We start from the raw sequence: 15610 nt of genomic DNA on the forward strand, positions 1-15610 counted from the left end.
CCCCGCTGCGGCCTCGGCGAGCTGATCCTGCCCGAGAACGAGCCCGGCAGCAGCATCATGCCCGGCAAGGTCAACCCCACGCAGTGCGAGGCCCTGACCATGGTGTGCGCCCAGGTCATGGGCAACAACGTCGCCACGACCATTGGCGGCATGAACGGCCAGTTCGAGCTCAACGTGTACAAGCCGCTCATGATCCGCAACCTGCTGCACAGCTCGCGCATCCTCGCCGACGGAATGCGCTCGTTTGAGGAGCACCTGGTCAAGGGCCTGCAGGCCAACGAGGAGAAGATTGCTAGCATCATGAAGGAATCGTAAGTTTTTCTTGCAGTCATGTCTGTGTTTCATTTCTCTGCTCATGTGGCTGACTCTCGCTGTCAACTTTACAACAGGCTCATGCTGGTGACGTGCCTCAACCCCAAGATTGGCTACGACATGGCCAGCAAGGTTGCCAAGAACGCGCACAAGAAGGGCTTGACGCTCAAGCAGAGTGCCATGGAGCTCCAAGCGCTTACGGAGCAGGAGTTTGACGAACTCGTCAAGCCGGAGCTCATGGTGAAGCCCAAGAGCGTGTAGACGAGGCGAAGACGATGATGTTGTATGACTAACAGTGACCTAAATAATACCATATGGGGACGTGGTACTTGTGTGAAGCCTCATAGCATACATAGCTTGTATCATTAATCCTGAATATACAATACCAGAAAGGAAACAAGACCAGGATCAAAGCCATGCACAATCTGGCTCTCAGGCGTCAGTGTGCCCTTGACTTGTGCTTCATTTCTGTAAGTCGAGTGAGACCTCGGCAGTTGTCAAGGCCATTTCCAAATCAGGCAATTAGGAGGCCCACTTCCATGCGCTTACATAAACTAGATCATCCGTACTCCTCAGCTCTTCCCCCTTACATAACGTGGCAGCACGTGATCATTAGAGTAGGTCCCCATCCGACAACCTTGATTACATAATTGGAGATAAGCTTTTCAATCCATTGCTATCGCAACTTTTTTTTTTTCTCGTTTTTCTCCGAGAGCCATCTTCATCACTTCAACCTCACCTCAACTCCCCCCCATCTCCTTTCCAAATACCGGCCGTGAGCCTTCCCCGGGCGAGCCCACTTTCTCATTCTATCACCGTGAAAACAAAATGTCCAACGCCAACGAAGCAGGTGAGCAATTGACCCCTTCGCGTCTCCCCCAAATCCCAGAGCTGGGGCGAATGCTGACCTTTGTTTCCTCGACAGCTTGGCCTCTGGCCGATGCGGCCTTGACCCAGGAGATTCTCGATCTCCTCCAGTCGGCCATGCACATCCGTCAGGCGAAGAAGGGCGCCAACGAAGGTATGTCTCGACTCTTTTTGAAGGCTTCTGGGTCCCAATCTTGACAAGATGCAACGATGGCTGACTGACATGTTCTCCCGCCTGCAGTTACCAAGTCAATTAACCGCGGAACTTGCGAACTTGCCGTCCTGGCGGCCGACACCGAGCCCCTCGCCATCATCCTGCACATCCCCCTCATCTGCGAAGACAAGGGCGTGCCGTACGTCTACGTCCCCAGCAAGACCCTGCTGGGCCGCGCCTGCGGCGTGAGCCGAGCCGTCATCGCCGCCAGCATCAGCTCCAACGAGCTGTCCGAGCTGTCGGGCCAGATCAAGGCTCTCCAGCAGAAGGTGGAGAGACTTGCCATTTAAATGAAAGTGGACAATATGGGGAATTCGGATGCTTGAGACAAACGTGTTCTTACACACGTTTCTGTGTGTGAATGCAGAAACATGTTGTGTGAAAGCAAGTTAGCGAGCGCGAATGTGCTGTAGATTAGGCAGGGGTCAAATGACATTTTATTTTCACATGGATTCAATTCGTGTTGTTGCTTTGATGTGAGCTGAGCGGTTGTTGTTGTTGGGTGCCTCTCTGATTTCTTTTCTGGGTCATTAGTGGTGATGAGTTGTGCTTGTGATGATGATGATGATGATGATGATGACGATTTTGATGCCAAGCATAGCAAATCATGCGTTATTCATACCTTGATCGAAAATTACCTGCTACGGTATATACATACGGTTTATCTCATTCTGATTGATATCTGTCTGCTTACCTCACCTCACAGCCGACCTGCAGTCCTTCGAATCCAATAAAGCCGGTCCATGTAGAGCCGCCAGTCAGCACCCTATCTTTGGCCCCCCCGTCCTCCAATATCCCCGTCACGAGAGCCGGCCTAAACGGACGAAGCCAGCGGAGCCGGAGTTAATAACCCCAAGGTGCCGCTTACACACTACCTTGTTCCCATCGGGCGGGCCGCGCAGGTCCGGGATCGATCTAGAGCGGGCTTTAATTAGCCAACATACGGAGATTGTGTGATGCTGCTACTCTAAGGCGTTGGTAGTTGTGTTTGGAAAGATTGGATATTGATTGGTTTTGGAGGAGGAGAGTTCTATGTCTCCTTGGATGAAGGAGATGATCCAATCGTGGTGTGATGCGTCTAGATAAAGTCGATCTTGTCATACCTTACCATATACTAACAAATGGTTATTACCGTCCCTGATCGCCTTGATTCAACTGATCCCCGATCTCGACGCAAAAGCCGGTCCGTCGAAATCGCCAGCCAACCAGCCCGGAATCCCAACCCAAGCCGAAGTCCGCAAAGCCCTCTTTTTCCGCTAACTACCCAAAAGCCGCAAGACACAACTGGCTCTAGAACGATGAACCGGACGAAGCGAAAAAGGGCCATGGCGCTTGCTAGTCCGCAGCTTTGCGTAGCGAGTTTGTTCGGACTCGCACTCGCTTCCTTTAAGTCCGTAGGCTAACAGTTAGCTTTCTGCTGTGAATTAACAAATCGTCCCGATTTTTTGGCTTGCTTTTTGCATGTTCAGCTGGCTAAGGCTAAGCCCTACGGAGGTAAAAGGCGATAATGTACGACACGTACATACGACGAGGGCTGGATGGTTATGAATGGCTAGATGGCTGAAAAGCTGGCTCATCAGGGCCCTGGAAAGCATGGGGCTGGTAATATAGATCCGCTCGCACGTACGCAGGGAAAGGAGTTTCCAACCGGCATTTGAACCTCGTTTCCCTCCCCTGGTTGACGTGGTTGACGTTGACTGATTTGTGGCTTTGGACGGGCATCCCGGGGGCATGACGCAGCATAACTTTACCTCGTATGTTGTGCCAGTTGTCATATATCTTTGCTCGAATGTCGCAGTTTCGGCAGCAGATTCTCCCCAAGCTGTGGCAGAGCTGGTATAACCGCGTCAACAGCATCAAGCTCAGCAGTCCCGGCATCTTCTTCAACACCAACACCAGCAACAAGAACACCAACGCCAACAGACGATATAGAACCAGAGTCGTCTTCCTCGTCTTCTTCTTCACAGCAGCAGCAGCCACAGCAACAACAACCGCCGCCATGACACGCCGCAAGTCATCCTGCTGCTCAACCTCCGCCTCCTCCTCGTCCACAACCCTCCGCCATGCCTCCTCATCATCAACAACAACAACAACATCCGTCACCAAGATGCCCACCCGCACCAACATCCCCGACGAGGCCGTCTCCAACCCGCACCACGTCCTCAAGCGCAGCGGCGCCCTCGCCGGCTTCCAGAACCCGTACCCGTCGTGGTCTAACCCCGTCGGCTTCGCCTCCATGCTGCAAAACGTCCTCTGGCCCACCATCACCGGTGACCTCAAGTGGCCCGACACCACGCCGCCCACCGTCGCCGTCGTCCCGCCGCAGTGGCTGCCCTCGCGCGACGCCTCGCCCCATGCGCTGCGGGCCACCTGGCTCGGCCACGCCTGCTACTACGTCGAGTTCCCCTCGGGCCTGCGCGTGCTCTTCGACCCCGTCTTCGAGGACCGCTGCTCGCCCTTTAGCTTCATGGGCCCCAAGAGGTTCACGCCCAAGCCGTGCGACCTCAAGGACATACCCGTCGTCGACGCCGTCGTCATCAGCCACAGCCACTACGACCACCTGTCGCACGGCTCCGTGCTGGAGATTCAGAAGCACCACCCGCAGGCCCAATTCTTCGTCGGGCTCGGCCTGGAGCCCTGGTTCCGCCGCAACGGGCTCAAGAACGTCACCGAGCTGGACTGGTGGGAGGACGCCGAGCTGACCGTCACCGTCCCCGTCGGCGACGACAACAGCAACAGCGAGAAGAAGAAGAAGAGCATCTCGGCGCGCATCTCGTGCCTCCCCGCCCAGCACACATCCGCCCGCTCCGCCTTCGACAAGGACACGACGCTGTGGTGCTCCTGGGGCGTCCGCTCCGGCGACAACAACGTCTGGTTTGGCGGCGACACGGGCTACCGCGCCGTGCCGCACCTCCCGCCCGGCGTCGACGACTACGGGCCCGAGTACGAGTCGCTGCCCCGGTGCCCGCAGTTCAAGCACATCGGCCAGCACCGCGGGCCCTTTGACCTCGGCCTCATCCCCATCGGCGCCTACTTCCCGCGCGTCGCCTTCTCCGCCATGCACGCCAACCCCTTCGACTCGGTCGAGATCTTCCAAGACACGCAGTGCCGCCGCGCCATGGGCATCCACTGGGGCACCTGGGCCCTGACCATGGAGGACGTCCTCGAGCCGCCGCGGCAGCTCAAGGAGGCGCTCAGGCGCAAGGGCATCCCGGAGGAGGGCGTCTTTGACGTCTGCGATATTGGCCAGAGCAGGGAGTTTTAGGCGGGCAAGATTCGCATCATTTCGTGGCATACCATCTCAGCAAGCGGAGGATGCATTCGATTCCTTTTGATTGGTTGGAGCGTCAGAAAGCAGGTAAAAGAGGTTGCTTACCAGGCTCACGTCACATGAACCCCTGTAACCCTGTACTTTGATAGAGTCCATTTCCACTTCTCACACACATACCCACATTCGCGCTCATACATGGCGGACAATGTATTCATAGATCTATCTCACTCAGCATAATACCAACAACTTCAAAGATCATTATCCAACCCGCTTCTAACGCTCCATATCTCGGATGACATACCGTATGCTAGTAGTCCAAACAACCCACCCACACACACGTATCAAACATCTGTAGAGCAATCATCGTCGTCATGAACGGATCTTAAAGGGGTGTGCCTCTGTGTTAAAGACAAACTTGTTCCCGCCGTTGGCCTTCACCTGCACATCCGACTCCTCGGCAAAGATCAAGTACGCATACTTCAGAGCCTCCGCGAACCAAAAGCTCTCCATGTCGTCGGAGGCTCCCCCGCCGTTGGCCTGCGTCACGTCGTTGATGGACGAGTACGCGCTGCCGGCGCGGCATGCGTCCTCAATGGCACTAAAGGCTTGCCAGGCCAGATCCTGCCACTTCGAGTCGCCCGTGACGCGGTATGCGTAGTACAAGCTCTCCAGAGTCTCCGGCCGCAGGATGTAATACGGTGCCGTCACCCAGAATCCTGCCGCCGAGTAGAACCCGGTCTGGTTTGAGGGGGGCGAGCCGCCGGCGCCCGTCACGCTGTCCGTCCACGCGAAGCCTTCAGGCCCGATTCCAGAAGCCGTCTGGTTGTACGTGGCAAAGTACGAGTTGGCAAGCTGGAGGCCAAAGTCGATGTACTTTTGCTCGTCCAGGAGAATACCTCCCAGGATAAAGTTGCCACCGGCAAAACTGGCCACTATAAGAGGTAAAAGGGAGACTGTTAGAAACGCCGCCACCATGACTTGCAACCTCTCAGGAATGGCTATCAGAAAGAAAAACTTACAGTGTCCTGAATTTGGCGACGTGGACTGTCCATTGTATGAAGACAAAAAGGTCAGATCCTTACGCGTCGTCGGGTGAGAGGCGAGATGCGCAATGGTCGAGTCGGCAGCAAGGACCCAGCGATCCTTGTAGCTTGCAAATGCATCCGGGTCGTACAAGTACATCTTGATCAGATACTCGTAGAAGCTGTCCATAAGGCCGGACCAGCTGCCGCTGCTATCCTGAAAGGTGCCATTGCTCGTGTTGACATACGTTCCGATCAGGCCGGGCCATGCCTCTGGGCTTCCGGTTGGCTTCAGGAGATACGACTCGCCCTTTTGAGCAAGCTGGCCATACAGCGGATTTCCCGTCAGGTCACTCAGGCGTGTCCACTCGAGCACCAAGCTTCCAATCTCGGCGACGTTGTTGCTGGATGCACCACTCCTCCGGACAGTGGGGTTGAAGTAGACGGTAGGATCCGGGACACCGCTGGGAGTGGTGAAGGCAACCTTGAGGCCATTGGCAAGTGTTTGGGCCTGGGTCAAAAGAGCATTGACAAGTGTCTGGTTTGTTGCCACGGAGCTGAAAGGACCTCGCAACAGGTCATAGGCTAAGTAAAGCATCAATCAGCCAGACGTTCAGCACAAGCTACCCGTGATGCGGGCACCGGGAACGTATATCCAACACATACCAGAAAGCAGGCCGCCGATATACCGAATGTTGGTCTCAAACACGGAGATGCCTTGGTTGGCAACCGCAGTAGTGGTAAAGTTGATCTGTGGTACACGCTGTAGGATCGTATTGACAATGTCGGCGTCTCCCATCAGGATGGCCGTGTCCAAGCCATCGATTGCCGATGAGCCCCAGCCGTTCCTAGACCACAATTAGACACCAAATCCGTGCCACTTCACCGAAGAACTGGTGCCCATCACGAGTTCGCAGCTTACCGCTCATCATCAAAGCCATTGCTGACCGGGTGAAGGTCGTCGTGGGGAAATGCATATTGGTGATAGGCGTTCCACGACGTCTGGAATGCGGCCTTGACTGCTGCTGCCCTTGTAGGATTGGGGGCTCCGCGTTTGATAGCGGCCGGCTTTGGATATGCCAATGCAGGACCGATGAGCCCAAGGGCAAAGACGGAGCTGCTAGGGAATCTCATGTTGGCGACAGCTGTAGATCCGACTCTGGCAAAGGGGACGGCAGGGCGAAACTGAGAGAGGCACTTGTCCAAGCTCAAAGCATGAGACGGGGCTGCAGAGGGCAGTTCAATAGGTGGGAAAGCCGTCCATTTCAATTATTTCTCAAATGCTCCTCCTCCTGATCAGCAAGGCCAGAAGAATGAGAAGAGGGGGGCGCTCATGCGACGCGACACTACCTACGCCACCAGGAGTGCGGATTCTTCTCAAGCGGCCAAGCGGGTACTTCATGCTAAGCATAAATTCCTCTTCTTCCCATTCGAGACATGGCGCCGCCTGGAGAAGCGAGGACAGCCATCCGGCATGCTTTGGGCTTGTCTTTTTCTTGTCTTCTCTTGCGTCTTCTCGGCTGGGACGGTGCGCCATCGCGCATCCAGTGGCTTCAAGGATGGACGAGGGAGACGAGGATTGCCGGCGAACAGAACCACAGCAGGCAGGTGACACCGCAAGCTAGCAGCAGCTTGCATGTGCTCTCTATCCATGACGATATTCTTCGTGACCTCAACAAACCGGGTCGAGAGAATTAAGCTTCTCAATGGGGCTCCGAAGTCTTTGGTGACAGGTCATTCAGACAACTCCGATGCGTCTCGCGGGGAACCTAGGCACGCCTGCAGGGGTCAGAATCCAACAATGCACCCAGCCATCATCAGGTGCCATTCGATGGTGATGCTAGCATTTGGACCATGTGCCGTGGTATGTGAGCCCGGGAATGCTGAGGAGGGGTGGCGGGAAGCGGCCAGAAACAAACCCCACGCGTGGTCAGACTGAGAGCACAAGTCCAAGGAACGCGGCTGCGTATTTTGCACGGCGTCGTGTAGGTAGTTCGACCAAAGCCGGAATACAGCGCTTGGCAACGCGTCCCCGTGGAACAAGGCGGCGCGACAGAACTCGAAGCAGTGCTCAGCATAACGGTTGTGCTAGCATCCAGTTAAGCCAGTATTTCTATCTCCGCTGGATCGTCGCATCATCTGCGGGCATCACCACCACCATCCACCATCACCACCAACAGCATCAACCTGCTTCTTACCGCCTAGCGCCGCGAGCGCACCCCGGCATATACGTGCGATGATATCAGCAGCGCCGGACTTCCCCACAGATTGGCGACGGCACTTCAGGAACCGGCTTGTGGTTGTGCCCCGCATCGCGAATCCCAGCTCCAGGCACAAGGCTGGATGATAATGTCCGCCCTTGGTTGGACGAGCCTCGAGATGCGCTGCCACTGGCTGCTCGCAGATGCCGGCTGCCTGCGATACGAAGGCCGCTAAGGGTCGATCGGTGGTGGACAGCGATCGATAGATAGATAGTAGCTGCAACTCAGTAGTTTGTGGTTGTGCTCCGACTGCGACGTAGCTGTTCCAACGGTTGGCTCGGCAATGCAACGTATGCTTTGATATAGCCGGCGTAAGTGGTAGGTCTCATGCAAGGGTACGAAGTAGACCTGGCCTGATCCCACCCCGCGCTGGACCTCTGCGAGGCTCCAGTGCCGGAACGAAGCCGAGTTCCTGCTTCTGGTTCCAAGGTGCGGCCGTACTTGGTAGACGATGGCCAACGAGGAGCCGTTGTGCGGAGTCCAAAGGATTACCATTACACGTTGTCATGCGCAGTGAGCCGCGGATCGCATCAGCTTCATCCCTCCTTCTCGGCATTTCTGCGGCGCTCGGGCATGAGGCCATATGGTCGCTCCAGGCATACGATTTTCGTGGGGAGGAGTATGCGAAGCATGCGAGTAGCTCGGCATCTTCACCCACCCTGTCGCAATTTTGCCAGTGCTGCCGCTACGCCTTCACTAAGCTGGCTACTCTCTTTGTTGGGCCGCTGCTCTTCTCTAGGTTGTTGTGCCGGTTGAGAAGTTGTCTTCTCCTCGCGGACCAGAGCTTCAAACGCTTCTTCAACTTCTGCCTCGTCGGAATCGCCATCTTCGTCCAGAAACTGAAACTGTCGAGGCTGTGTGCTGCCAGACTGGCGGCCCAGCGCACTCCCGCCGGGCGAACCTTGGGCAGAAGAAGCGTGTGGTGTCATATTTGTCCCAGGAGCCTGAGAGCCGGGCTTTGCAGCTTCTGACGCAGAAGGCCGATCACTGTCAGCATGTGCGCTGGTAGTCCGTGAATCACGCCCTGCCACGGGTGCTGACGACGGCCGCAAACCTCGCTTTGCTGCTTTCCTTGCTCGAAATGGCTCTTCGACTGCGTCCGTCCATCTCTTGACTTTGGTGCCACCCCATCCATTGATCATGCTCAGCTGCTCTGGCTCAGCATTGATAGCATTCTTCAGGCTGCCAAAATTAGCGACCAGAGCTACCGCGTCTGATTTATTCAGACTCCGCGGCACCGTAACAAAGTCAACCAGTTTGTCGGCATAGTTAGAGGACTGCTGTCCACGAATGGCTGCAAAGTTGGCGTTCTCATAGGACTTGTAGAGCTCGAGGTAGCGCGCGGCTTCGGCTGCAGACCAGCATAGCATAACGGTCACGTTGTTGACTACTGAAGTTTTCGAAAGTTCGCGTAGAGAATCCTCGTGGTTTGGAATATCAACGAGCGTAAGGAGAATGCGGAGATTGTATTTGCCCTGAAGATTGCGGATGCGCGTGTAGATGTATTCGGGATGGAGGCGGTGGTATTTGAGACTGTGGTGACGACATTAGCCGTTATCCAACATTGAATGCAGTCCATGATAAACATGCGATATACCCACCTCAGGAAGAGCGCACAGGTCGTCAATCCTAGGACATAATCGGCCGGTATGTCGCTGTACTCCCACGGTATCGATCGGATGGAGGTCAAGACGGGGTTGCCGCGTTGGCGAGGCGAGACCAAGATCGTAGAGCCAAGGTTCTTTTGCTGGATGACTTGTGGCTTTGGCTGCACTACGCCAGCTCCAGAGCTGTTCCCGCTCGTCTTTGGCTTGTCGAGAACTTGAGGTGCGGGTTGCTGGACGGCGCTGCGTGCTGGAGGCATCGGGTCCACGGCCGCCATTGCCTCCAGCAGGTCGTCATCGGCGCCATAATCGTCGTCCATGATTGAGACGAATGCTGCGGCATCTGCGCCGGGATTGAATGAGGGACGGGGTTCGGTGATTGTAGCAAAGGCGAAGAGTTCAAGATCGGTGGTGAAGATGATGATGAGAGCATCAGCTGCATTAAGCCTGGGAATTCACGGTGGAAAAGTGGGTCGCGTCACTAACAGCTTGGAGCTGGAGCTTGGCACAGCAATCAGCTGCAGCTTGATAGTGCTTTACTATGAACTTGCTCTGAACGCCTTGAGCAGAAATTCAATCAGATGGGACTGGAGGGATTGAATGTGTCTGTTCTATAGGCTGCTCATTTCTATTTGATATGATGATATTTCTCTCTTTGACAACGCTTTGCCTGCTGTGTCAAGTCAACTCTCGACTGAGCAACAGCGTGGGCCTCTACCTCTCTACCTAGAAAGCCATTCAAACGAGCAGAATGCCTCCGACCTAGCTCGTGACATTAAGTCGCCTCGAGACAGGCCGACGAAGATGGAGGCAGTCCAGAGGTACAGTAGATGAACCGTCAGAAGTCCGCCTCGACTTGACCAGTTGTGGTGGAGCAGATTTGTCTGGCTGAGCGTCGGAACCACAGAACCGACGAGGATGAGACTGGCAGTAGGAGAATGCATAGTGTTTCGTAGACTCGTCTGCAGACAACAATCAGTCCCGATGAAGCTATCAAGGTGCAGACGTGCACATATAACAATCACCAAGATGCCACTCTCCCCCACCCCTTATGCTTGCCCAGTCATATCCAAGCATCTCTTCAAGCCTCGTCTCAGCCAACAAGGGGAAACCTGACCGGCGTCACTCGGTTGCCTTTGGCACAAGCTGCATCTCCTCCAACCGCTGCTCGGCCTTGTATACCGAACTACGGAGTACGAGTACCATCAGGACGAGTTGAAAGTGCGGGGGGCGGGGGCGGGGTTCCATCTTGTGCTCCAAGAGGAGCGGCTATAAGCGCATGATATTGATGCCGAGCTTCACAAGCCTCATGGTGAGGGACTGGAGATGTACCGATCCTTTCGGTATTTATAGCATCTCATTTCTATTACTCCGTAAGGTAGAGAACAAAAGATGTATTATGTATGTACTTACTACGGATTGAGGGGTTCCGAATAACATCAGAGGCTGCTCAGCTTGGTGACCCCTCAGACGGATCGTACACGATTCAGCATCCCGCATTTCCCCCAACTCCGAACCCCCAACTATGTCATCCTCCTCTCGCATTTATATTGCCGAAGCCAATCAGCTTGCAGGCTTCGGTTCAATTGGCAGCGAGCTTCTCGACAGCCGTTCTAGAAACCATCTTCCAAGCCATCAGGACAGTCTCGGCTTGATATATCCCACCAATTGCTGAGCAAATCAGCCGGCGAGTCGTCAATCATTTGCCCGTCAGTCTTCCCCGTCGCATACATTTGACCAACTGCATCGTGGCCTCCAACGTGGAACTGGAGACGCGCCACTTGGGTCAGCTCGTGCTTCCGCTTTCTCGATAGTTTCGATGGCAAGCGAGATCGGCTTTCGGCTTCTTTACTTGTTCATAGAGCATCAGGTAGAGCAATAAATACCCTGTGGGCGATCGCAAAAGGCAGCTTGAAGCTTGTCATTCTTCTCTTCTTGTCACAAAACCCTTCCGCGTGCCTCCACCTATCCTCCACCACTTTCCTTACCTCCCAACTCTCACCCAAGTCGCATTGTCAAATAGCCGAAAGAACCATGTCTGAAGTCACAATCACAAGCTTCAAGAGCCGCGATGTGCGGTTCCCAACATCCCTGGACAAGACGGGCTCGGATGCGATGAACGCTGCGGGCGACTATTCGGCGGCATACTGCATCCTGGAGACTGATTCTGCGCACAGAGGTCATGGCATGGTCGGACTCCCTTGCAGTAGCTTACGATGCTCGGTCGTTCATGATCAACTGACTGACAGCTTTGTTATTAGACATTCACCATTGGCCGTGGAAACGACATTGTCTGCGCAGCCATCAACCACGTCGCCGATCGACTCAAGGGCAAGACGCTGTCGTCACTGGTGGCCGACTGGGGCAAGACGTGGCGGTACCTGGTCAATGACAGCCAGCTGCGGTGGATCGGCCCCGAGAAGGGCGTCATCCATCTTGCGCTGGGAGCCGTCGTCAATGCCGTCTGGGACCTGTGGGCAAAGACGCTCAACAAGCCGGTGTGGCGCATCGTTGCCGACATGACGCCCGAGGAGTACGTCCGCTGCATCGACTTCCGCTACATCACCGACGCCATCACGCCCGAGGAAGCCGTTGCGATGCTGCGCGAGCAGGAGGCCGGCAAGGCCCAGCGCATCGAGGAGGCTCTCCAGAACCGAGCGGTGCCTGCATACACAACAAGCGCCGGGTGGCTGGGATACGGAGAGGAAAAGATGAAGCAGCTCCTGAGAGAGACGCTGGCCGACGGATACAGGCACTTCAAGGTCAAGGTTGGCGGCAGCGTCGAAGAGGACCGGAGGCGTCTGGGCATCGCTCGTGAGATCCTTGGCTTCGACAAGGGCAACGTCCTCATGGTCGATGCCAACCAGATCTGGTCCGTCCCCGAGGCCATCGACTACATGAAGCAGCTGGCTGAGTACAAGCCCTGGTTCATCGAGGAGCCGACCTCTCCCGACGACATCATGGGCCACAAGGCGGTTCGCGAGGCTCTCAAGCCCTACGGCATCGGCGTCGCTACCGGCGAGATGTGCCAGAACCGCGTCATGTTCAAGCAGCTGCTCATGACGGGCGCCATCGACATCTGCCAGATCGATGCCTGCCGCCTCGGTGGTGTCAACGAAGTCCTGGCCGTCCTTCTCATGGCCAAGAAGTTCAATGTGCCCATTGTACCGCATTCCGGCGGCGTGGGCCTCCCCGAGTACACCCAGCACCTGAGCACCATCGACTACGTCGTCGTCAGCGGCAAGCGTTCCGTCTTGGAGTTTGTGGACCACCTCCACGAGCACTTTTTGCATCCTTCCGTCATCAAGGATGGATACTACCAGACACCGACCGAGGCTGGGTACAGCGTTGAGATGAAGCCGGAGAGCATGGACAAGTATGAGTATCCCGGCAAGAAGGGTGTAAGTTGGTGGACGAGCGACGAGGCTCTGCCCATCCTGAACGGGGAGAAGATCTGATGAGGTAGAGGCGATGTACAGTAACGATGATCTTGTCCGCAAATGTCTTGTATTTCCTTGACATTGCGAGCACAAAAAGATGTATGTTAGTCGTGTTATAGTAGGTCGGATGGGTTACGGGTGGTACTTGTATGAATTGACCATGAATAAGAAATTAACAGACAATCTCGGCAATCCAAGCAACGTGAACAGATATTGCAAATGCGGTTCATTCAATATGCGAATGGGACCATCTTTAGTCTTATGAAGAGCATAAGTGTAAGGTCGCCATTTCCGAGACTTCTTGAGAGCTACAAGCAGGTGGAGGAGATGTTCGAGGCTATTTGCGATGGCTGGACAAAGTCGCTCAGTAGCTTCATCAACGTATCCACTCGCAGCCAGGGGTCAGTTTACAGCACGTTCAGCCGCCCAATTTAGCTTCAGCGTGATAGCAAGCCCCCAACCAAGCGTTAGGACGGTACCACGAGGAGCCCTGTCTTATTAGCTGCCTGTCCAGTTGAGCAAGTTGAACCTCACACTTTCAACTTCTTCATCATCATCACATCAACAGCTGCGCATCTTGGACGGCTTTTTGGCTTCAGTTCCTGCGCCAAAACAAACACAATGCACCCGAGCCCGTGACCAGCGATTATCCGTCAAGTCACCAGAGCTCGAGAGCTTCTATATCTGTTCCTTCATTCGGCCAACATCCATCATCCATCATCTCGTGGCCGCCAAGATGAAGCTCATCCCGTATCACGAGTCCCGCCCATTGCGCTCGCTCGTCGCCGTCTTCGCCGCCTGGAAAGGCTTCCTGCTGGCCATTGCCCTGGGAACGGCCCTCAGCCAGGACTATGACACGTCGACGTCTCTCTTCTTCGAGCACGCGTACGGCTCAAGGGCCAACGCATCGGCCCTGGCAACGAGGTTGACGCGGTGGGATGCGCTGTACTTCATGCAAGCCGCGCGCCATGGCTATGTGTACGAGCAGCAGTGGGCCTTTGGAGCCGCTCTTCCGCTTTCTGTGCGTGGCATTTCGTGGCTGCTGAGGCCATTGACGCATCTGGCCGGTGATGCGGCCCTCGAGCCTGTGGTGGCCATTGTCTTTACAAACTCGGCTCATCTGGCGGCCGTGCTGGCTCTACACCGGCTTACCCGTCTTCTATTCGGGAACAAGACGCTGGCCTACGTGTCAGCAGTTCTGCATATCCTCTCTCCAGCCGGCCTCTTCCTGTCCGCTCCTTATGCCGAGAGTCCGTTTGCCTGCCTGTCATTCATCGGCAACCTGCTTTTCGCAGTCGGGCTCCGGCCCAGCGCTACTGTTTGCAAGCGGATGCTGGCCTTTGTCGGTGCAGGGGTTCTATTTGGGCTGGCCACTTCGTTTAGGAGCAACGGCTTGCTCAATGGGCTTCTTTTTGCCGTAGAAGCGACCAAGTGCTTGTCGAGCTTCTTGCGCCAGCCGAGTCTTTCGAGGCTTGCACTGCTCGCCTCCTTGATCATCGGCGGCCTTTTCATTGCGGCTGGCAGTGTAGTCCCGCAAACGGTAGCTTGGTTTAGGTATTGCCATGTTGATCCGGTCAACGGTATGGAAGCACGGCCATGGTGTTCTCAACTGATTCCCAGCATATTCACTTTTGTCCAGGGCCACTACTGGTAAGCTGCCACCCCATACTTTTCAACCCGTACGGAGTCGTTCTGTGGTACTCACTCTTCCTGCAGGAATAATGGCTTCTTGAAATACTGGACCCCAAACCAGCTTCCCCTATTCTTGTTAGCCAGTCCTGTTCTCACGCTTCTCATCAGCTCAGGACTGCAAGTCATTCGTAGCTTTGGCCAGAGCCTCGGTTGGGCCCCGCCAATGGTTGAGGAGCCGTATCGTACATTTGTGCTCACACTCGCCGTGATACAGGCGCTGGTGGCCGTCCTCGCCATCACCAACTTCCACGTGCAGATCATTACTCGGCTGTCGTCCGGCTATCCAGTGTGGTATTGGTGGATAGCCAACAGCCTCAGAAACGGCGAGACTCGCAAGACGGGATCCATGGTGGTCGTGTTCATGGTGATGTATGCCGGCATCCAGGGAGGCTTGTTTGCGTCGTTTCTACCTCCGGCATGAGGAGGACTCGATCGATGTGCTGTCCCAATACAAAGGAACAGGACTCGCCCGGGCCTCTTATGCAACCTAACCCCCTGTATCGTCTCCTCGCCGAGGCATAGAATACTCATCATTCTGCACCTACAAAGACGCATGCATTTGCTTGTTCCTGACCGAGCAAAAGATGAGCATCTCCGTTATACCAGGTCCAACATAGCCTATCCCTCAATCATGTACTCCGTGTCTATCTCATCGTCGACAATGCGCCTTGCTTGAAGTACATACCAAGCGCCACTCAGGGGTCCCTTCATTGTGTGTGAATTGATGCGCCGCCTTTCTGCATCGGATATCCGCACATGTTGTCTTGTGCTTTGATGCCCATGCCCGCCATCATGACGCGCGTCCGTCTGCTCTCGAGGCTCACAAGCTGGGCAGCTGGCAGTTTTTCATGACGGGCTGTTCTGCCATCCAAGCCCTACACCGCCTGTACCGTCATTGCAAACGGAACATCTCAAGACTTTTGCCTT

The 15610-nt window shown here is 55.3% G+C and overlaps 8 protein-coding genes across 8 annotated transcripts; 6 read left to right on the forward strand and 2 right to left on the reverse strand.

The window, feature by feature from the left end:
* Positions 1 to 57: 57 nt before the first annotated feature.
* Positions 58 to 573, forward strand: BBK36DRAFT_1159127 (L-Aspartase-like protein; the record flags this gene model as incomplete). The annotated part of the gene is made up of 2 exons (XM_024894172.1): positions 58 to 311; positions 390 to 573. The coding sequence occupies 2 exons, from the start codon at positions 58 to 60 to the stop codon at positions 571 to 573; spliced, it is 438 nt and encodes a 145-aa protein (XP_024750512.1).
* Positions 574 to 1140: 567 nt separating this feature from the next.
* Positions 1141 to 1683, forward strand: BBK36DRAFT_65746 (L30e-like protein; the record flags this gene model as incomplete). The annotated part of the gene is made up of 3 exons (XM_024898448.1): positions 1141 to 1162; positions 1238 to 1333; positions 1421 to 1683. 3 exons carry the CDS (start codon positions 1141 to 1143, stop codon positions 1681 to 1683), a joined length of 381 nt encoding a protein of 126 aa, XP_024750513.1.
* A 1946-nt stretch (positions 1684 to 3629) lies between these two features.
* Positions 3630 to 4658, forward strand: BBK36DRAFT_1117448 (Metallo-hydrolase/oxidoreductase; the record flags this gene model as incomplete). Its single annotated transcript, XM_024890354.1, has 1 exon — positions 3630 to 4658. One exon carries the CDS (start codon positions 3630 to 3632, stop codon positions 4656 to 4658), a length of 1029 nt encoding a protein of 342 aa, XP_024750514.1.
* Positions 4659 to 5033: 375 nt separating this feature from the next.
* Positions 5034 to 6820, reverse strand: BBK36DRAFT_1117251 (glycoside hydrolase family 47 protein; the record flags this gene model as incomplete). The annotated part of the gene is made up of 4 exons (XM_024890329.1): positions 5034 to 5596; positions 5684 to 6271; positions 6353 to 6534; positions 6609 to 6820. 4 exons carry the CDS (start codon positions 6818 to 6820, stop codon positions 5034 to 5036), a joined length of 1545 nt encoding a protein of 514 aa, XP_024750515.1.
* Positions 6821 to 6932: 112 nt separating this feature from the next.
* Positions 6933 to 7351, forward strand: BBK36DRAFT_126157 (hypothetical protein). Its single transcript, XM_024897449.1, has one exon. The coding sequence runs from the start codon at positions 6967 to 6969 to the stop codon at positions 7309 to 7311; it is 345 nt and encodes a 114-aa protein (XP_024750516.1). The 5' UTR covers positions 6933 to 6966; the 3' UTR covers positions 7312 to 7351.
* A 1246-nt stretch (positions 7352 to 8597) lies between these two features.
* Positions 8598 to 9829, reverse strand: BBK36DRAFT_1117298 (DNA repair protein rad10; the record flags this gene model as incomplete). The annotated part of the gene is made up of 3 exons (XM_024890335.1): positions 8598 to 8801; positions 8979 to 9480; positions 9549 to 9829. 3 exons carry the CDS (start codon positions 9827 to 9829, stop codon positions 8598 to 8600), a joined length of 987 nt encoding a protein of 328 aa, XP_024750517.1.
* A 1756-nt stretch (positions 9830 to 11585) lies between these two features.
* Positions 11586 to 13009, forward strand: BBK36DRAFT_1117756 (enolase C-terminal domain-like protein; the record flags this gene model as incomplete). The annotated part of the gene is made up of 2 exons (XM_024890392.1): positions 11586 to 11741; positions 11813 to 13009. 2 exons carry the CDS (start codon positions 11586 to 11588, stop codon positions 13007 to 13009), a joined length of 1353 nt encoding a protein of 450 aa, XP_024750518.1.
* A 718-nt stretch (positions 13010 to 13727) lies between these two features.
* BBK36DRAFT_1168692 (glycosyltransferase family 76 protein) lies at positions 13728 to 15104 on the forward strand (the record flags this gene model as incomplete). Its single annotated transcript, XM_024895212.1, has 2 exons — positions 13728 to 14641; positions 14708 to 15104. 2 exons carry the CDS (start codon positions 13728 to 13730, stop codon positions 15102 to 15104), a joined length of 1311 nt encoding a protein of 436 aa, XP_024750519.1.
* Positions 15105 to 15610: the final 506 nt, after the last annotated feature.

The sequence above is a fragment of the Trichoderma citrinoviride genome, assembly GCF_003025115.1.
Source record: "Trichoderma citrinoviride strain TUCIM 6016 unplaced genomic scaffold BBK36scaffold_6, whole genome shotgun sequence".
In the NCBI taxonomy this organism is placed as follows: domain Eukaryota; kingdom Fungi; phylum Ascomycota; class Sordariomycetes; order Hypocreales; family Hypocreaceae; genus Trichoderma; species Trichoderma citrinoviride.